General features: G+C 41.4%; 1 protein-coding gene across 2 annotated transcripts in view; it reads right to left on the bottom strand.

Annotated features, from left to right (window-relative positions):
• The window catches only part of LOC133345118 (dynein axonemal heavy chain 5-like), an 82,991-nt gene extending 60,978 nt beyond the window's left edge, over window positions 1–22,013 (bottom strand). Inside the window, exons 1-14 of one of the 2 annotated variants that reach the window (XM_061555607.1) lie at window positions 21,436–22,013; window positions 16,897–16,994; window positions 16,220–16,414; window positions 15,056–15,130; window positions 14,822–14,920; window positions 11,676–11,747; window positions 10,808–10,909; window positions 8,639–8,825; window positions 7,978–8,143; window positions 5,723–5,816; window positions 4,226–4,324; window positions 2,701–2,882; window positions 1,353–1,472; window positions 157–358 (exon numbers count right to left, since the gene is read on the bottom strand). In XM_061555607.1, coding sequence (XP_061411591.1) covers window positions 157–358; window positions 1,353–1,472; window positions 2,701–2,882; window positions 4,226–4,324; window positions 5,723–5,816; window positions 7,978–8,143; window positions 8,639–8,825; window positions 10,808–10,909; window positions 11,676–11,747; window positions 14,822–14,920; window positions 15,056–15,130; window positions 16,220–16,414; window positions 16,897–16,994; window positions 21,436–21,622 — 1,878 coding nt within the window. In that variant the 5' untranslated portion in view covers window positions 21,623–22,013. The remainder of the gene's footprint in view (window positions 1–156; window positions 359–1,352; window positions 1,473–2,700; window positions 2,883–4,225; window positions 4,325–5,722; window positions 5,817–7,977; window positions 8,144–8,638; window positions 8,826–10,807; window positions 10,910–11,675; window positions 11,748–14,821; window positions 14,921–15,055; window positions 15,131–16,219; window positions 16,415–16,896; window positions 16,995–21,435) is intronic. The other variant, XM_061555608.1, reaches the window with a different exon arrangement.
• Window positions 22,014–22,264: the final 251 nt, after the last annotated feature.

Raw genomic sequence — 22,264 nt, 5'->3', positions numbered from 1 at the left:
GACGGACGCTTGTGTTGCGCCCGAAAAGTCGTAATTTAATATATTTTATACCTACGTGACTTTACCGAAAGAACCAAAGAGTAGTTATATACCTAGCGTGCACTAAACAAATGTACGCATGTACACGCGGGCGACTGTTGGCAACTGCGGGCGCACCTCGCTCTTGCGGTGGTCGAGCACATCGTAGGTCTTGGCCTTGGTGTTGGTGGCGAGGGCCTGGTAGCGCAGGAATATCTTGTCGATGCCCTCAATGCGCACGTGCTGCAGCCCTGCTAAGCTCTGCATCGTCTGCAGCATGTCCGACAGCTTGCGCAGCCTCATGCAGAAAGAGTCAAACTTCCCAAAGATGTAGTTCTCACTGCAAGCGACATCGGTAAGCAACAACAATTTCCCGCAGGTAATTTAGTTTTTTATAGAAAGTCATCCGATGATGGGCTGTCGTTGATCACAGAGGTTATCTAGACAAGTGGTTCCCATCCTGTGGTTTGTGGACAACTAATTATCTGCAAAGCAGTTTATATTGATCCAAGGAACTGTTTCAGATAACTCAATTATAAGTAGTATTAATTTTGAACGTTTTTATTAATGAATGGTGGTTTGTAAACTAAAAACGTGTGGGTTTGCATTGGTCCATGGTCCCATAAAGGTGGGGAACCACTCATCTAGACTTATTTTTTGCTGCGATAGACTTTGTTGGCCAAGGCATGCAAAAAGAAATTAACAAATTTCCATATTACATTTACCGATATAATAAATTGGCACAACGAGATCTCCCTTGTTTGTAACCTTGCAAAGGTTAATGCGATGACTGATATGATGCATATTTTAAGGGGTGCCAGCTCACTGGAAGGTTTCCCAAGCAGGAATTAGGAGAGAGGGAAAAACACTATTTTGATTCCGCAATAAATCATCTCAAAGTGCAGCATTGAAATTATTACCCGTAGGTATACAGAATATATAATTAAATATGAGTAAATGTACTCTGGAGTAGTGTTATTTATACGCATATGATGCATGTAACGGGTCAAGATTTAATTTAGTAATAAAAATTGTTGAACATTGTGGTCAATGTAGTGCATTTAGTGGGAGCTACAGATGGAAGTCACAACAACCCATTGCATTCAACATACAGGAATACATGACAATTGTATTGCATAGAATTTGATGTGTGAAATCAGCTCATGCGAAGGAGATAGATGATCTGGTACAACGCAGCACAGTGAGAGATTGCAATGGCTTTGGAAAGCCTGCATCCAGTCATGGATAGATCACAACTGATGATGATGATAACAATAATTATGATCATGAGCAAAATAATGTACTTTAATCGTTACATTGGGTGTTGACCCTACCTGAACTCAAACTGGCGTGGGTTGTTGCTCTGATGCAGGTGCTGCTTGGTCTCGTGGAAGCAGTGCTGGTACTCTTCATTGAGTCGTATGCACTCACTCATCCGCTGCAGCAAATTGTCCCTGCGTGTGGCAGGCGACACAACGTCAAGCGGTGCATTTGCAACAAATCACAAGATATTGAATTAATAATGATTATAAACCAGGTTCTATGCAAGAGTTTGTGCACAAATAATGTGACTAGCCAGGTGGCTCAGCAGTGTAGCGAGTGGCTTGCAGCGGGAAAGTTCAAATCCTGATAGACGACTGACCAGTGGCGGCTCCTGCAAAATCTCTCAGGGGGGGCAAATGTCTGGATGATTGATAAGGATAAGGTCCACCCATGCAAGGGATAAATTAACAGCTTAAGCATGTAAAGGCAACTTCACTTCTTTAATATTAATGAAAAATAAAGTGACTCTTACGATACATCTTGTTTGTTTCTATACTCACTATTAATACAATCCACTCAAGTTTCTTTTATTAAAGATTCCACTAGGTGGCGACAAATTATATTGTTGGATGAAACGTGCTTACGTATGATGACGTAAGCACGTTAGTGCGAGCCCTCCCGGAAGCCATAGAGAATGCATTGGAGCGCCCGCCGTTCGAAAAAAAACATCTTTGAATGTAAGTCTATGGGGCCTCTCGGGGCGATTCTCAGCCGGAGTGAAATCGCCCAAAAAGAGGCGGTACTCCACAGAACGTGACATGACGCTGATTGGACTATATCCAGAGGCACAGTGACGGCTCACGTGACTCTGTGGTTGAATGACATTGGTGGTGCGTCGCCCAATCGCCCTAATGAAGAAACCGCCCCTGCGACTGACTCAGACCATCATCCTTCCTCGGTAAATAAAATAGGTATAGCTTTGTGGGGAAGTCAACAGTTGTTGACCTGTGGATAAACTCGTCCCTGCCATCTGAATATCGAATTTGAACCACTGGCTCACGACTGTAAAATAGGTGAGCACTGCCTCAATGCACAATGGAGCAAGAAAGCACTTTGACTTGAAAAACATTGCACAGATAACTCTCAACTATCCGGGGACAAACTGAAAATAATTCAACTCCAAGAAATGCAACTGCTGAAGGTGTCCACAGCAGTGTGTGGCAAAAGCTCGATCACAAAAACAGTTTACAAGAGGATGCATAATTCAGGTTTTAAACGGCAGTTATCAGGATAAAACTTGTATACACTAACATGAATTTGTCAAAAACACCTTCACTTGGGCAAAATAAATTAGATCATTATGATTCTAATGCAACTCTAATTTGGTTGAGTTATGCACAGGCGTTCCCATATGCTCACCAGTCGTGGTCCCAGATTTTGCCCCCGCCCTGGTGCAGGTACGCCTTGCAGGTGGCGATCATCTGGTTGGTGACCTTGACGAACAGCGACGTCATGTGCTCAGATGAGTTGTAGTAGCGGGAGATGGTGTGCACCATGCGGATGTTGCTCATTAGGCCTGGGATGGTCTGTATTAGCAAGGGCTGCACACAGACAGATGATTATTATCACAAAGTATACATAAAGTACATCTAATATTAATTTTAAGTATTATGGTATTTGGATGTAATGTGATTTTATTGATGTATAGCCCTTTGTCAATCCATGGCTGGAAGAAGGCCTCCTCATTCCGTGTTAAGCTGTTTTCGGGTTAATTAACCATATTTCACCATGCTGGCCGGTGACGGTTGGTGAGGGAATAAACGGTGTTTTTTTTCCCCTGAACTTTGTTCCAATTGTATTATGAGAGTTACATCACAAGACAAAGTGTCCATTCAAAACTCTTGCAGAGCTGTGAATAATTCCATGTTACTGAATGGCTTGCGGAAGGAGATATCGCATAGCTACTTCTTACATTCCTTCACGTGAGCTTGAGCCACACGAGGGGTAATGAATTTACAAAGATTTTATGATTTCAAATTTTCAAAGTTGGACTTTTTGCCATCTCCTGAAAAAAACGAATTTAACCTGATGCGTTTTTGTCCGAAGACAAACTGGCTCAGATCACCAAATCGCTACAATTGAGAATTCAGATTAACCTGGTCCAAATTTTTCTAAATGACTTGTAAATGGCTAAACTAGGTTATAAATTGTCACCCTTACCACAAAAACTTGGCAGGACCCTCCTAAAAATTACTATTGAAACTCAGCGAGGCTTTCCTGGGTAGACAAGCGTAATAATAATCTTCTATCTATATAAAAGTCAAAAATTGTGTGTGGGTTTGTGGGTATGTGTGTGGGTTTGTGTGTGGGTTTGTGTGTGGTCGCGTGCTTGGCTCTCCAACGGTGGGGTTGATGTGAAAAAAATATAGCCAGGTACCACGCCGTAAGCCCCGCAATGAGCAAGCGCTATTCCTTTTTCACATCCGTCAACTTTAAATTAGATGAATTAGCGATTTAGTGAGATTTTTGTGCGCTTCCTATTTATTTATTTACTTATGCCACGTGCACGACCATACCGGCCCATGCCAAGTCGCACACCTTCGGTGGGAGTGAGGGGGACATTTTCTTTCACGTTAAAAACTGCTATAGGGTGAGCATGTACTACTGTAGTGATAGCAGGTACCACCACAGTTGGCATGCACTGCTGTAATCATAGCAGATACCACCACAGTCAGTATGCACTGCTGTTACATTTTTAAGAGTAGGTTTGAAATTTAAATTTGACCCGGGCAAAGCCGGGTACTTCCCGCTAGTATTAAATAATAATGGGCGACTGAACCCAGATTCCAACCAAGGATCTCAATAGTACTGGCTCTGTGCTCTTACGCTTGAGCTACCAGGACACCTCTTATGCCTGCATTTACAATGAGATACTTATGCTTACAGGCGAGTGTTTGGCGAGGGGCCCGAAGAATTTTTCGAGGCTGTAGAGGTATTTCACATTGTCCTTGGCTTCGCTGGCTTCCTCAGTAATTCTGGAATCCTGATGGCATCAAAGAGCAATCTGTCAAACGTGAACAATCATTGTGCTTCGCTAATTAGTTAATACATGCATTTTTAATAAACCTGACAAGAAAATTGCTTATGAAAAGCGGTGTTCACGTGTTTCTTGACGTATAAATAAGTATACCTAAAAAATATCATATAACATCTTAATTTATGTAATAACAGTTATCTTCAGCATCTTGGAATAAACCAAAAACTAATTTCAAGCCATCTGTTTCGCGTGTGCATGCACATGTTTATGTACGCTGCCAGCGGTTACATCTTAGTTTGTGTTGATATTACTGGTAGGAAACTCCTGGTTACACCAGCCCACAGGGGATTATTGTGTCCGTCGTGCAGGGAGGGGCTGGGTGGGTGGGGAGGGGAGGGGAGGGCGGGGAGGGGCTGGATGGGGAGGGTGGGGCTGGGTGGGGAGGGGAAGGTGAGGAGGGGCTAGGTGGGGAGGGGAAGGTGGGGAGGGGCCGGGTGGGGAGGGTGGGGCTGGGTGGGGGGTGGGAGGGGTGGGGCTGGGTGGGGAGGGGCTGGTCACCCCGTGGTGCCCTTATAACATTCAACGTTAAACCTACTCACGCCGGCTTGTGCCCGCCCTCACAGTCGGGCATATTTGCGGAATACACCACGCCGCTGTTGACCCTGGCCATTGACCGAGCCAACCCAACGTTCCTACCAGCTCCCTCCGCAGGAATGTGTTTTAGAGATATGTAACAATTCATTCCCACCGCCTCGTGGCAATTTCTTCGTCACGATTCAGGTTCGAGATTCAAATAAAAATAATTGTTATTTGTCTCATCTTTACCATTTTGTTTATTTAATGTATTGGGTTGTCTGTTTTGTCGAGTTTATTTTCTGCATTAGTCTTAATGTAGTATCAACTTATAATATGTATTAAATGTGAATAAAAAAATGACACGCACAATAAAAATAAAATGCAAAAATCCATGGCAAACAATTAATCAACGCATCTTTATAAGCTTGTTTATTTACTTTGAGCCCTTCGTCAATCCACTGCTGGATGAAGGTCTCCCCAAGCTGTGTCAGTTATGGAGGGTTGTTTTTACCATACTTCATCACGCTGATTAGTGCTGGTTGAAGGTCATATGATCGGTTCAGATATCACTCGCCGCTCATGTTAGGATCGAACTCAGGTGGCAGGTTCAAAGCGCAGTAAGTAACCACTGCACCCTACTATTTTATCATGGTTGAAATGTCAATTTCCACTGACTTTAGAGGAAGGTAATTTGATTCCTGAAAATCGATTGGAGCAAGAGCCGTGTCATGCCATTGGTTTGGTATGTGGGCCCGCGGCTATGCTAGACTACACTTCATATGCGCGGGGATGAAAGGCGCGCCGGAGTGAAGGGCCGGCAGGTGGTACCAGCTCTTTCCAGTGCTTGAGTGAGCGCGACCGTGCAGCTTGAAGGAGCCCCGTAACTTTTTGCACACGCTCACTCTTCAGTTCCTCCAGCAAACTACAAAACGACAGCGGAAAAAGAAATTAAAAGTTAATCGAAATACAATTTTAGCCAAATTAAATCAGCAGTTGTTGAACAGAAGCATGAGATTACATTAAACAGCTCAGTTGAAAACAATGTTTGGGATTTTTCCAAATGTTTTACAATTGTGTTATTGTAATAACACAGCATTTTCAAGAGATAAAAAAAACATAATTTGGAACTCTCACTGACAGCATTGCACCATGTTAGAGAATGGCCTCTGGAAGGTGACATCATAGAACTATTTCTAAAAATGGTGCAATTGAGTCTTATGTACACTGGAGATGCTACACTTCGTCACCTGTTCGGCTAGAGGTGACCATTGCATGGCAGTCATATTGGTATGTATTTATTCCTCAAGAGCTAGAAATGCACATATACAGCCCTATTTTCACTCCACTGCTGAATGAGGGCCTCCCCATGCCGTGTGGGTTATGAGGGTTATTTGACCATACTTCACTACGCTGGTCAGTGCAGATTGGTGAAGACAGGCAGCATAGACATGGCAGCAAAGTACAGTATAATAGTGTTTCACTGCCTTTTCTGCTCCCTACCACGTTTTCCCACAGCAGCCTATAATACCTGTTTCATGGATGTAAATATATCAAATTAAATAAAAACCTCAACAAACTAATTTGCTACACACTGATGGCAACATTGAGATCATGAAATCACTAAATCGAAGAATCCAGTTTAATGATGGGTTATTGCCCAGATTCAGACCAAAGTTCTCAACTGTGCCGGCTCAGTTTTATCACACAGATGTGAGCTTCCCTGGACCACCCGGTCACCTCCTCAATATTCAAAACTCAATTTTAAGTTGTGGGTGGCAGGGGTGATTCTTTGATCCTGTGGAATAATAAACTACTTGCTTGCGCTTGTTCGCTAAAATAACAGAGGCAAAAGAGGCGAATCGAGCGAAAGGAATGTCTACATTATTTTACAAAGCCATGTTGTTACAGCTCGGCACGTGCACTCGGGTGTAATGGAACATACTCTGCATCGTACGGTCAAGGCTCTGCAGCATCAGATCCGATGAGTTAAACTAACAGTGCCACGTAGAGTCTGATGAATAGTTCCTGCACCCGCTTGCCTTTGTAAGTTGAAAGTTAAAGCTACATGTTATTTTTTGACGGGTGTTGAATTTTTTTTTGGTTAAAAATAAATAGGAGCCACGTTATTTCTGTGGAGTGTGCAGTGCCCAAATGCACAATCTGACATGGAGGGGGAGGTTGTGTGGGATGAATGATCTTTCCTCTCTTTACATAGGTGTAAATTCATGCATATATTTATATACCTGTGGTTAATCCACTGCTGGGTGATGCATCTCCAGCTACCATGTCGACTGTGAGGGTTATTTGACTCCACTAATCTGGTCAGTGCAGGTTATTGAAGAGTTGGGAGGTCTAGGACCAGTAACGATATCACTCACTACTGATGTTAGCTGTGGGTGGGTATCAAACTCATGTTGCCGGGTTATGTTGAGTATGCAAACCACTGTGCCACGACTCCCACCCACTCCCTTACATATATATGTACTTGTTGAAGTAAGATAATTACGTGTATTAAAGTAAGTTCAAATTAATTATATTAATTTGAACATTAATTTCAACTTACTTTAATTAATTACATTAATTTGAACTTACCTTAATTACAATAGAATAGTAAAGGAGATGGTGGTTGTGAGGTGGGTATTCCAGCAATTGAATCTTGATTGTATTTGTGCAAAGCATTGAGTGCTACCTTCTCATATGCATGGGCAGTTTTCTCCGGGCACAACAGTTTCCTCCCACATTGCACATGCTCATAAATGTAATTGGCCATACATCCCTGAAAAAGTTTTGAGGCTCAGTGAGGTTTTCCTAGGTAAAGGGCATTATTTTTCTTGTCATAATAATTATCATTATTTTTACGAGGCTAAGCGAAGGCCTACTAATTAGCACACGGCACGATGAACCTGACAACTTGAGTTCAATTCCCCCGCCATTACCAATCTGCACTGATCAGTGCGGTGACGTATGGTTGAACAATGCCCATGACCAACACAGCGTGGGAAAGCCACTATCCAGCAGCCGATAGACAAAGGGCTGTTAAATTATTATCTTTAAACATTTAATTCTTTAAAATAAATAGGAACCTGTTGAAGCGGGAAGTGCGCTTCTTCCAGTAGACGAGCTCTGCTGAGGGCCCGACATTGTCGGCCTCCTTACGGATCTGCTCGCTCTCCACAAGCACCTGCTCGATCTGCTTCATCCACACTGTCAGGGCAGCCTCCAGACGCTCCACCATCTCCGTGTTCCCCACTGTGATAGGACAGTGGGGAATACAACACAAGTAAGTCTAACCGACCCTCGCCGATTGTCGGGCACACGCAGGGGCATAGTTATCAAATGCGCATCATCACAACGTACATTTTATACCACGGCTCCCATGCAGAAAAAAATCAAGATGCCCTGCGGCTGCAGACCCCCGGTGGCAGCTTTCATTGTGAAGTACAAGGTGATCGTAGGCCCAGCCAGTAAACAGACATGAGTCTGTCACTACTGGGCAATATTGCTATGTGGCTTCCCAATTAATTTATTTTAAAGTAATTTCTAAAATTTTCCAAATTTGGATCATGATGCTGGCACACTTGGCCTACTCTTTTTCAAATAAAGTCGCAGTATCTTTAACGTCCACTGTGAAAGCAGACGGAGCTTATTTCATGGTTAATCCACAAGGACTGTGACTGTGCTCAAACCGAGAACCTCTGCAAGGAGCAGCAAATGCACTACCGCAATTTAACACCAGATCTTAACCTGAAACCGTGTAGTCTGCAGGACCCATGACGCCGTCGAGGATGGTTCCCAGATCCGCCTCCATCAGCTGCACCTTCTGCTGAATGTTCTGCCGCACTCCTGACAGGCTCTGCATGAAGTAGTTTACGCTGTCCAGGAACACTTCGACGGCGGGGTCGTTCTCTCCACTTTTGATTACTCCCCACGTCTGTGTGCGGGGGTGGGCCATGGTGATTGTTGGGTGATAAAAAAAAATGGAGCAGATCGTCAGAGAGGTGAAATGGGCAATGAAATTACGAGAAGGACATGAGCAGAGCACAGAGAAATGAGAATCGCTTGGAATTGGGTAGACAGATGAGATGGGGAATCAGAATCTTTATTTTGACTGGAGGAATCCGATGAGCTATGAAGGCCTTTTTTCACAGATGTCCAGTACCTAATGGAGTATTATTGTTTATTGAGTATAAAGTAAAGGGCTTTGGCAGCACCTGTGGATGCCATCTGACCACCAGCCATGTACCGAAGGGCTCATCCATGTATTGCATTTTATTCTCAAGTCAAAAGCATAACCACGGATATTTTTTCATATATATCTCAATTGTAGTATCGTGATGTTGAAAACAAATGCCATTCAATTCCTCAACAGTAGTATAATTAAAAAAAAAATATATCATAATTTTTAATAAAATCCAGCAATAGGAGTCTCTATTGAGCAATTATAACCAAGAAATCAACCCATTCTTCAGGTTCAGGTAATGTCCTCTCAAAAAATAAACATGCATTTGGGAAAGGGATTTTTGTTTCATATTTTTGGGGTATTGCTCGTTCATGTACTACTTTTGGTTCTCGAGTTATAAGCACAACGACAAACTTGTTTCAATACATCAATAGCGTTTAAAGCACGGCAGAGTGTGCATGTAGGAGCTTACATGATCAAAAGCATAACGTGAGGTATCTGAATTATTACTCATTTTCTTAACAAATCACACCGGTATGAATCTTAGTAGACTGTAACCTAGTTAAAGGCCATCAATCACACATGTTTAATAGAACAATTTCACTTCAACCACCTTTATAATATACACAAGTACCATACACAAATACTCAGCATATATATGCCATTTACCTGCGTAATATACCAACATAAGCATTATTATAAGCATTATTTTGAGCACCTCAGCCAACTGGAAAGATACCGTAACCACTGCCACCCCCACAAATTGGATACACTGGCCCCCTGCCCTGTTTTCTCAAGAGCATGATTATAAAACCATAATGTCTGAAAGGACAGAGCTCAATAATGGCTACTGAAGTGCTCTGAGGTGACCTTTGTGGTGGGGCACATCTATTCCCTGTTACTTGCCTCGATCACCACGCTGGGATTGGAGGGCCACATATGCTTGCTATACAATACTGTTGCATCCTTTGAGATCAACAGCCGTGCTGTCTTTGCAATTCTACACCTATCTAATTCTGCAGAATGACGCATTACTGTGAAATCCTGCATGAATAAATTATATCACCATTTGTAAATTTGTAAACATTAGATTTCTTTGTGTCCCATTGAGCAGTAAAATAAATTGATGAAAGACAAACACAGCTGCTATAATGGTCACGATGTTAAACTTACAACTTTGTAAATGAAATCTAAAATAATTTTTTTTATCACAATGCAGATTTGTAAATCTGGCCAGCATGCAAATAAGCTATATTCCTGCATGAGCGATCTTCAATTTTATGGAGACGTTTGAAATCACATTTAATTGTTTCATTCAGAAATGCCTTTGTTCTAGGCATGTAAAAGATGCACCTTTTCTGGGGATTAAAGCAATTTTGATTCACAACTTGGTTCAATACTCAATTGATTTTGGTCTCATTTTCACAACCTCGTGTGTATTTTCGGGGTTTTTTTGTCTTGCGTTTTTTACAATTTTACTTCATTAACTTATACATATCATTAGCACATCACTTGCAAATAATTTGCAGTCATTGGAACGAATAGAGTGTCACACGCACGATGTGTATATTGTCAGCGTAACATTCTATTTTAACTGACGAAACAATGTATCATTACAAACCTACTTTCCATTATAACTGTACAGTTTTTGTATTAGTACAAATCATATTGTGTTGGCATACTGTATGGAGTTGCACTTTATATTTGAATCAAGCCATGAGGAACACGAGTACCTCCTGGGATTTTAGAGCTGGGATCATTAAGGAGGAGAGGAAGCTCTCCACGCCTTGTAGAATGTCCCCTTCAGGACACTCCAGCACGCCAAAGTTGATCTCCTGTGGAGATGCATTACCACAATCATGATCATTCTCCAATGCAGTAACGCTTCACTGACCATATTTTTGCCAAGGGTCCTACTTTGAATATTTAAACAATGTCTTTTTTTTAAACACCTGAGCAACCAGCAAAATATAACTCGTAAAACAGTGCTCAACAATCAGCAAGGGTAATGCAAGAGCCTACTTGTTGTACTGCTATCTATTAGCATCTAGTTGCCCCTCCTGGTGAATGTATTGCATTTTTGATGAAATTGGTGTAATCCAAATATCCTAAAGTACCACATTATTGCGAGTGTGCCAAACAGACCAAGATAAAACTATTAACAGTTTCAGGTCACTGATATGATCACTTTTGTTTATAAAACCCTGGAGAAATACAGTTGCACATGAATGTATATGACAATTTACATGAACAGCAATCAGCAGTAATGCATTTCATGCATGTGCAACACAATTGTGAAAGCATTTAAATAATTGTGGGGCCAGGTTAATGTGATGTGAGGTGGAGCAGTGGTGCAGTGGTTCACCCACTACACTATGAACCGGTGTGTGAGTTCCATTCATGGCCATGGCTTACATCAGTGACGAGTGATATCTGAACTGGCGCTAACCAGCGTGATGAAGTATGGTTAAATAACCCCACGACCAGCACAATATGGGGAATCCTTCGTACAGCAGTGGATTGACAAAGGACTGTACAATGCACATTAATCTGATGGGCAAAAACTGCAATGACACATGCTCTCTTTGGTTTCAGGCATACCTGGGCCATGTTGGCTGTCGATATGGCTTTCTCTGTAGTGCGCAGGAAGAAGTAGCATGTGCCTGCGAAAGCCTGAAAATGATAAGAGGCATCACTATCATCATCATAGGCTACATTGCAGTGTTGATAATCATTGCTTTGGCTGCAGGGCTCGGATGCCAAGGCAGGGTCTTTTAGCACTGATTTCCATATCCAGTTTTCTAGAGAGCTTAGTCCCTAATAGCAACACATCTTTATACGAAAGTTGGTTTGTATTGGACAATCTTTACAAGAGTTATCAAATCCCCTCCCGACAGAGAGGACAAAGTAATGTGCAAACAGCCAAAAAAGTTGAAAAGCATTAACTACTGTTTAAAAATGAGAATAGGTTTTCCTATTTTTTCTGGCAACAAAACAGGTGTTAAGATGTTTTGTTGCCAGAAAAAAGGAGAAAACCTATTCTCATATTTTGGTACTGGCAAAGGAGGTCCCATGACACTTTTTAAAAGTAGCACAATCATTTCCATTTTTAGAATTACAATTAAAACACTCGGTCAAACTTGATTATACAACTTATGTATGTTTATATTGTTGAGCAACAATGGTATAACAGTAGTAGCACAATTTATGTGCTACAATTGTTCATCATAATTAAATTCTTTGTTATATGACCAGATGTTTTAGGCAGGGGCCATATGTTTTCGGCAGGGGCCTATAACGTCTGGTAAAACAGCAGCATTTCTATAGCAGTCCTGGCTCTGCTGACGAGACCCTGCTAATTAAGCCCATTGACTGATCTGATCGACTAGATTATTTTAAATAAGAGATAGACTCTTGGCTGCCTATTTAGTTTGGAAAGTATTGTCTTTGTAGGATTTATTAGTTCATCAAGATTACGAAAGACAGAAGCCATACTCTTTGGTTCTTTCGGTAAAGTCACGTAGGTTAAAAATATAAAATAAAAATCACGACGTTTCGATTGCAACACAAGCAATCATCATCCGGTGTGAAAACCACAGCAAGAACATTTTACTGAAGTGAGAGAGATGCCGGGGTTAAGGAGGTTATATAAGTCAGAGAGGAGTGGGGGGGAAAGGAAGGGGGCGATAGGAGAGGGGGGGGGGCGTTGTGTGGACGTTAGGGACTGGGACGTGAGACTGGTGAGACTGGTGCAATCGAAACGTCGTGATTTTTATTTTATTTTTCACCTACGTGACTTTACCGAAAGAACCAAAGAGTATGGATCCTTGCAGTCACGAAAACTTCAAATACAGAAGCCATGGCTAGACAATGCTTCTTGTAAAGCATGGGATGCTCTTCAATGCTGTGTCTAGAATAAAATGGAAGGCACAGGAAGGGGTGTTTTAACCAGCAACGGTCCAACTCAAGAGACAAGCTCTTACAAGCCTCAGTTCACACAGCCGTTCCAAAGCAGACATTACCTTTATTATTTGCTCACCCGCCAAATGTTTGGGTTAAATGCTGATCCTGTTTGAACAAACTGAGCTACAATAATTGCCAAACAGTGGCTTGGCAATAAATGCTATCAGAATGCAGTGCAGATGACGATTTAACCAAATAAGTAAATAAACGATTACTCTAATGTATACATACTACAGTAGTAAATAAATGTGTTATGATGATGACCTCTATTTAGGCAGATTATAAGCCTTGCAACCAGAAAACTATAAATAGATTTGTATTATATGGATTGTGATTTATAATGCATTACAAGAAAATATATGAATTTTTATCCTCTCATATCTCAACGTGTTTATTTGAAGTTTATCAGAATCAGAATATTTATTTATAATGGAGGAATCTGATGAGCTGTGAAGCTCTTTTTCGCAGATATCCAGTAGAATGTTGCAACAACAAACACTACAAAAACACGATAGGAGTGCAAAGTATAGGAAAGGTAAACAAATAGCAAAAAAAAGACATACAAATAAACCTAAACACAATTTTGATCTTACCAGGTAAAGACCACCAAGCGTTTAACTTATTTTTCATATATTCACAAGAGTCACCACGAGCGCGGTTCGCTTGCTCTCTACTGATTTAGCATCGCACTCCATGGAGACAAACTGCGCAGTTCATTGACGATGGGGATTGTATATTTAAAGTGTTTCAGACAAGACTTCAAACTATTTAGCGCGATAAGCTTAGCCTGCCCTATGAGTGAAACCAATCAACCTTTGAGCCATCATTTTGGTGGCCTAAATTTAAAAATGTCTGTTTTTAGAGACGTAGAAATTTAAACACAGACCTGGCTACAGCTGAGCAAAATAGCAGCTTTCTAGTACTTCCGGAATATTAGCATTTACATCAATAATTCACTGTCACAATATTCGATGCACTGTGCATAATGTCCACTTGCATAAGAAACGAGGTCGACAAAAGCCTGAGATGAAATCAAAATTTCATCAAGGCAAGAGAGACCCATTTTTACTACCCATGTGTCAGGCTGACCGGAGATTAACATCTACACTTGAAAGTAAAAAGCCTCACTGTAAGACCACCTCTCATACAAAAGCACAGCCAGGAAATCCCTCTGCTGATCACCAAACAGTGTTACAGTATAAGCCAACCTCTTGTTGTATCCAAGTGAAACTATTTGCACGTTTTCTTCTTCCCGCATTTCTTACAGAATGTCTCTATTTATCTGATGAACGCAAGCATAACGGAGAGCTCAAATTCTGTCAGCGAGTGAGCTCACAGAGTTTTGAAGACAAGCCTGGGCATGCAAGGGAACACAGCGCAAGCTTCGTGCACAATCCAATCGTGTGTGAGTGGCATTCCACATTTAAAGTTGCCAAAACGCCATCTCTTGAATGATAATGCTGAAAAAGTCTTCAAAATACATTTTAAAAACGTGCTAACGAGAAGGTAAGAAACGATATTGACGTAGTTAACCAAGAGAATAGAGAATAGCTTTAACCTACGTCCTGTGATAGCAGTGTCATGCCGCCAGTGCACAACTCAAGCTGTGCATCTTTGAAAGGTCCTCTGGCAAAAGACCAAGATGCACATTAAATTGATAGGCGGCGCTGCTGGATAATACAAATTGCAATCGGCAGAGTACCACAATTCTCTCAGCAAATCACACTTGCAGCAGCCTAGTGCAGCACTTCAGCGATGCACGTAGAGATGACGGGCCCACTTACCTCGTCGGCACCTGTCGTGATGAACAACCGCTTGTGAGACACGTTGCTTCCCACGTGACTGATGGACATCTCTCCGCGAGAATAGATAGTGTCACGAGGCTGGGAACCATGGAAAATTATCAATTTGCATATTCACAACAGACAGAAAAAGCCCACTATAAAGCAGTTCTTAGATTATTATTTTTAATGTCACAATTACGAGAAAATATTAATTAAAAAATGTGTAACACTAACCTGAGTAGATTCTTGGCAGAAGAACATGAGCCTCTTTGATCCGTTGGCAACAAAGAAATCCTTTATTTGTTCAAACTGGAGTAAAGGGAAGAACGTTTAATTGAAAAATGATGACTGTACATTATTTTCAAGGTAAATGCAATACATTCAAGTTTCATCTTTAGTTTGTTTCAAATTCAATATTAACTCAACATAATACCCTACAAGGGCTAACTGATGTTTAAGATATATGTGTGAAGTTGGCTTAGTCGTCCTGGGTTTGAATCAGGGTAGGTAACTAGAGATTAAACCGAGTTCTCAAGTTTAGCAAGATGATGGTCTCAGCCTGGTCACCAATGACTGAGCAAAATACCATAATATTCAAGTTTTATTTTTACAATTTGGCTAAAATCCAGCTCTGAGAATCAAAAATATTGGTTTGACTGCGATATTGCAAACTTTTTTCAATTGCAGGGTATGTGGCAAAGTGCACTCCCTAATATGTGGATAAAATATCACTTGAAATAATCTCAGAAGTAGACGCATAAACTTTCCCTCTGCGGAACACTGTTTTCCAAGAGCTAAAAATGGAAACTGTATTTCATGACATGATGCCAATAGTACAATTGGAATAGCATGTGTAAAAATACAAAAATTAGTTTCATTATTAACTGAACGTATAATTCAAATATAAATCAGAATCACTAAGACTGATGTCATCTTTTCAACAGTTCTCTGTGACCTCGCACAGCTTAGTGTGGGGTACGCTATGACCCCCTCTCGTAACCCACCACCAAGGTTCTTTGACTATCTTTTTTCGGCAGGCCACATGATAAAATTAGCCTGTGCTGGCGAGTCATGTGACATCATACATTACGTGAATCGACGTAATATCACATTGGATAAACATTAATCTACACCTCTCATATCCAGGTTTCTCATCTATCTGGTGTTTATTATTTCACTAGTCGTTATCTTTTGTCTCCAGCTCTCATATCCATCCATTGTCTTTCTCTCTTTCATCTCACGCATCTGTATCTCTTGCTTTCTCAGCGAGCTATATCTCTTGGCAGGCCACATCTCTTGGTGGCCACTCCAAGAGCCTCCGTGGGCCACATGTGGCCTGCGGGCAGCCAGCTGAAGAACTTTGCCTTACACAATGCACGTGGTACCCAGAAGACCTACCCTCTCGTCCGCCAGGATGGCATCTTCCACGGCGGCTTCGTCCTGACCCAGGACATCGGCTAGCTTGGAGATGAGGTACTTGTGACGTCCGTCCAGTTGGGCCCTCCGCTCGTCCCTAGTGACCTTGGTCTGATTTGCCATGCTTCGCAGAGCCTCGCTCCCAGGCCCCGATGATTTCCATCCAGCGCCTGACATCTACACATATCAGCCATGAAATGGGACACATTCTTCTTTCGTGTTAAGGTCTCTTATCGCAGATGGGCAGTATCAAAATTACATTTAAATGTTTAATTGTATTTAATTTGTAATTTGTACTTGTTATCTAAATCACAGATCTCAAAGTAATAGCTAATTTCAATCCAATTAAATTTCCTCCAATAGCATTTGCAAAATAAGAAAATTTTCACGTACAATTCACGTTCCTCATATTACACAAAAGATGGTTTATTTGTGTTAAGCATTTCAATCAAAATCCACTGTCTATCTTCTGAAATGTGCAATGGCGCAGCACTCATCCACTCTGGCAGCTGAACAACAAATATTTCCTATTATTAAGTGTCTGCTTTGGCTTGATCTACGAGGCTGTGAATTGGGGGCAATGCAGCATAAAATGTGAATTACGTAAGTGCCGCATATTAACTAAACGCCAATGATCTCTGTATATGTGCAGCTCGTACCGTGGCTGGGGTGGCCGTGGTGGGTGAAGGAGTGGGGGCTCCACCATTTTTCTGACTTAATCTGGCTCCACGCCCCTTGGTTCTTGATCCCTCACCTGCTGAGAAAAGATTAATGCCCAGTCTTTCATTTTGTGTCTGACTTATTCAGTAGAGATAATAGCCATGAAAACATTTTACACCCCCACTCCTCAAGGCATTCAAAGAATAATCACGATTTGGGTTGTAATTTGACAGAAAGGTAATTTTATTGTGTCGTTTTTGCTGTTGTCGTCTCACTTGTATTTTCTGTTGAGTTTCTGTGTTATTTATACAGTTTTATAATTCATTAGCCTAAATGTAATATCTGCATATTATGTGTATGAGTTATATAATAATAATTTTTCATACGCACGATTTAGTGTATGCATCGTGACAAGTAAGAAATTATGTGAGTCAATTAATCGATTCGTAGTTACAGTAATTGCATTCTTATGTAACTCGTGTTTTTCTATTGTGGATTATATGCATTTGGTAAATACAGTGGCATAGCTGCCAATTGTGAAATTGGAGGAGGGAGTATAAGTCAGTGGGGTAGGAAATCTTGTTCAGTTGTGGTGGGCACCATAGAGATAATTCCCCCCCTAGAAACCACCCTGCTAACATCACAACAGGCCAAAAATGCAATAATACATGTTATGTTTACATATTACTCATAATTGACGGCAATTTGTTAATCCACTGCAGGACGAGGACCTCACCATATTGTATTTGTCATAAAGGTTGTTATACCATACTTTACCACACTGGTCAGAGCAAGTTGGTAAAGGGGAAGGGTGTACAGGATTGGTTTAAACATCGAGTGTGAGCCACTGATAATAACCATGGCTGGGAATCAAACTCAGTTCACTGGGTTAAAAGTGCAATGCACTAACCATTGCGCAACTGCTGCCTTCAATGATTCAGGAAAAATAACAGCTGCATGGCAGTACACAACACCAATGTAAACTCACTTTAATGTTATATTTCCATTTCACATGGCATACTGTACCGATTCAGTCATCGGGATTGTTTGACCATATTTCACCACGCTGGTCAGTGCGGGCTGGTGCAAGACTGGTTGTATGTATGAATGTTGAACTTCTTTCACACCATACGTAGCCAACTGTGCTAATTGGACGTGCGGAAAATGATTTGAAGGAAAGTGTTGGCAGATCACACATTGTGAACACCTAAACCTGCTGGGCTGCGTGGTAGCCAGATGATGATAGTACAATAAGTGGATTGAATATATCTTTGCAGAGTTTAAAGTGTTATCCCTCATGTGAAGGTTTTCTCCAGGTACTCCCTGTTTTCTCCCCTTTGCCAAGCATTAATGGACTTAACCAAACGAACTCATTAACGGACTTAACCAAACGGACTCATTAACGGACTTAACCAAACGGACTCATTAATGGACTTAACCAAACGAACTCATTAACGGACTTAACCAAACTGACTTATTAACGGACTTAACCAAACGGACTCATTAATAGATTTAACCAAACGGACTCATTGGCGGACTTGGCCTAACATGCTAATTCGGTATTTTCTTGAACACTTTTTTTCTTTCCTGCATTTGTATTACAAGTTTAGCTCATGGTTAACAACCACTTTATTAATAGGATGTTGCGATGATAAATGCATAATAAAACAAAATGGTTAAGTAAATGATTAATACAAAATAGCCAATACTGCAAATATCGGGATTTTAGCTCTACCTCCACCACATAAGTCAAGAGCCAAGACACACCAGATGACAGCACAATTACTTCAAGCGAACACACCCAGTGACACAGCACTGACATTTAAATGCCAAGCATCAATATTAGCAGTGACTGATACGCTTTGGCTGTATGGGTCATAGTTGCAAGACATTATTTTTTATCCTCAGTAGCCCATACTTTGTCACAAGTAGCTCGGGAAAGTTCTGATCCACATTTGTTTATAGGCCACGTAGTCGTTTCATGGCAAAATAATTGTCATTAACCCTCCACCACCTGAAAAAATTGCCACGTTTACAAATATATTATTTATACGTGTCAATGTATTGATATATAATATTCTGGCCAATCAAGCTCTCCAGTGGCTGAAGACTCCCCATGACGGAATTTAACATCAACATACGCTTCACTCAAACTGCTTTGGGCCTAATAAGGTAGTGAACTCAAAAATTGTTAAATTAGGCATAACACTACTACATGGCCTAAACCAAAAACAAAAATGAATCAGTGAATTTTAAGTTTGAAGGAAATGTATGATATGAGTATTGCAGCTCAACCTCATACAATCTGAATAGAGAACACTATGGTTTTAGCACTTGACTCAAAATTAGAATGTTATGGGTTTATATCCCATTCAGAAATTGACTCCTCTATCATTTTTTGTGGGAAGTCAACAATGGTCGTCCGCCCCACCTTGTTAACGTGGAATGTCCACATATGGATTTCACACCAAAGGAGATGTCACCTCATTGGAGCAGGGAGATACTTTGACTTTTTATATTACCTTTTTTACGACCACAGTCCGAGTGCAGCCATACCTTAACACTGCCACTATAAACGTTTATGAATTCAGGATTTAGTTTAAACTATGTAAACTCTTATCAACATCTTAGCAAAACTTCTATTTACAAAGTCTGCACAATTGTATTTGTATAGCATATTTGTATAGCTACTGGGTGCAAGATTATAGCATATTTTTCATTTTATGCCTCTGAAAGTCATAAAAAACACTTTATGAAATGAGACAAAAATGTATTTTGGCTGTGGTGTAGCAGCAAGGATATATGGAGAATAGCATTGCCGTTATTAACAAGGCGTGAGAAGGCCTCTTTCTAGCAGTCACTTAACAAAGGGCGCGATATTATTTTAATTACTATACTTTAGTAGTCCAGTATTACCACCTTTTTATTATTGCTTACAAACAAAATGTATTTTCTTTAATTCGATGTCTTGTTCTTGGGAATTTCATTGAAAAACAGGTGAAGAGTGCCTATTTAAAAACTGGCCATCAGATAATATTTAAATCTCTAAATTCTCATCAGGCCCCATGGCGTTTAAGTGGAATCTCCGACCCTTATTTAACTCTATCTCTGGCCTCTCAGTGCACCGTGTTGTTCATTGTATTGAGTTTTTTGTCATCAAGTGTTGCAAGCAACGTGTACTGTACTCTATTTTCTATACCAAGATCTGTGCAATTGTTGGTTAATACTGAACTATTACGGATCTCTCCATAGGAATGTGGAATTTCAACTACTGGTGCAATGTAGTCCACCAAATGAGATAGGTAGAGGGGGTCCACATTAGTTGAAGCATTGAGTCACTTAGTGTCTGTCTCTTTTGCGAAGTTGATAACCGGAGACATCCTTCAACAAATAATTTTAAGAACGTTACCAACATTACAGTACGGTACAGTACCAGCGACGCAAACTTTTCCATGTATCCCTCACATTGCAAGTGACACGTGTAAACCGAGGTTACAATCCACGTTTCTCGTCGAACGAGTGCTGTTTATTCGAATAAATATTGTTCATAAAGTAGGGTGGATAAACCAATGTGTACGTCCCAGTTCCTATAAACATATCACACTTACAAACTGGACAACACGCTACGTATACGTCTTTACACAATCAAATACCAGTGCTCCTGGACAGATTAACAGCAACAAATAAATACATTTAGGTCGCGGTCAATGAGTTTTAATTTTATTTAACAAAAAAGGCTCCAAGCTGCAAGTGCTGAATCGTACGAGGGCATGAAAGCTTCCTCCTCAGACCAACTCGCGACTCAAACTCTCTGCCCAGCCATACAAACTCCAACTATTTTGTTTTGCAACTCGTACAACATTAAAGAGGGACGATGCACATCGTTGTTGTACCGTACTGCTACGATTCCGCGTCTACTCAATGCCACCCTACGTCGCCTGGCCGCCTTCACCGGCCACTGACCAGAACCAGCGTGGTTTGAAGAAGTTTGGTCAACTCTGAACCTTGCAAACGAGATGGTCCCATCTCAAATCGTGGGTTTGCTTAGCGGGTTACAATGTCACAAACGTGGTCTGTGGGGGAGGCCCTCATCCAGCAGTGGGTTGTCAAAGAGGTTGTACATTGCGCGTACGAATAGAATGTACACGGACATACTCTTAGGTTTTTTCAGTAAAGTCACGTAGGCATAATAACAAAATAAAACAGCTAAATTTACTGTATCCTGTCCCACCTGAAGACGGAAACTTGTGTTGCCTCCGAAACGTCGTGATTTCATTGAGTTAATTTCATTTTTTATTATTTTACTTCATTATTATTTTTTCACCTACGTGACTTTACCGAAAAAAACCTAAGAGTATGAATCCTTGCAGTCACGAAAGCTTCAAATCTAGAATGTACACGTACAATAATAGCAAAATAAGCCACGGACAATTTCACAACCGGCGTTAAGACAACGGACATACTTCCCCATAATTGTCAATGGAAACCCAGAGGGTGCTTGTGTATGTGTGTGGGCGGTGTGTCCTCCTTCATCTTACCCTTGATGCTCACGAGTGGAGGGGACACGTCGTGGCTGTTTTCTCCGGGCTCGGCACCGCCAGGGACCGGCTCGGCACCGTCCGCCGACTCGGGATCGGGGGCCACTGAACCCCGCGGCTGCCGGGGTTCTTCTTCTGCGGAGACCCCCTCGATTTCGCCATCCTGGCTGACAGCTGGCTCAGCCATGAGGAAACTCCTCACCTCCAACAACACCACACAAGTGCCCCCTGCCCCCCCCGGGGCTCTGTAATGTTCTATCTACAAACTTTCATGAACTTCTTTCTTAACGGTAGTCAACCGCGGCGGTGGTGGTGGTTGTGGTGGTGGCAGTAGAATTGCCTTCGCGCGGGTCTCCTGCAAACTGTGATAAATCAACACCGTCCGACCGTGTAAAGTTTGCGAAAGAAAGCAACGTTGTTAAACGTCTCAAGGGCGCGACGACTGCAAAAGTTACACCGCTAAAAGTGTGGACATTTAACACGGTCTGGAACGCCGATTAAAGTGGCCCTCCCTCGCCTTTCTCAACTTCAGCGGTGCCCGATGTGAGGCGCGCGCGACCGACGCCACCAACCCGCAGGCCCCGCCGCAGTCTCTAACAACAGTTGCGAGGCAACCGGCCCCGTGTTCTATTCATTAAAAGTTGGTGGTGGTGGTGGGTGGGTGGGGGTGGTGGTGGGATTGGTGATACTCTTGATTTTTTTTCGGTAAAGTCACGTAGGTAATAGAAATAAAATAATTTCTTATTTTATAATAGAAATAAAACAATATTTTTTTTATTTCTATTACCTACTAAATACAATAATAAAATAATTGTGTTAAATAATGGCC

Source organism: Lethenteron reissneri, chromosome 21 (assembly GCF_015708825.2).
Source record: "Lethenteron reissneri isolate LAM-NWPU_2019-01 chromosome 21, ASM1570882v1, whole genome shotgun sequence".
Lineage (NCBI taxonomy): Eukaryota > Metazoa > Chordata > Hyperoartia > Petromyzontiformes > Petromyzontidae > Lethenteron > Lethenteron reissneri.
The sequence above is the reverse complement of the archived record's forward strand: the minus strand, read 5'-3'. Positions and strand labels throughout refer to the sequence as shown.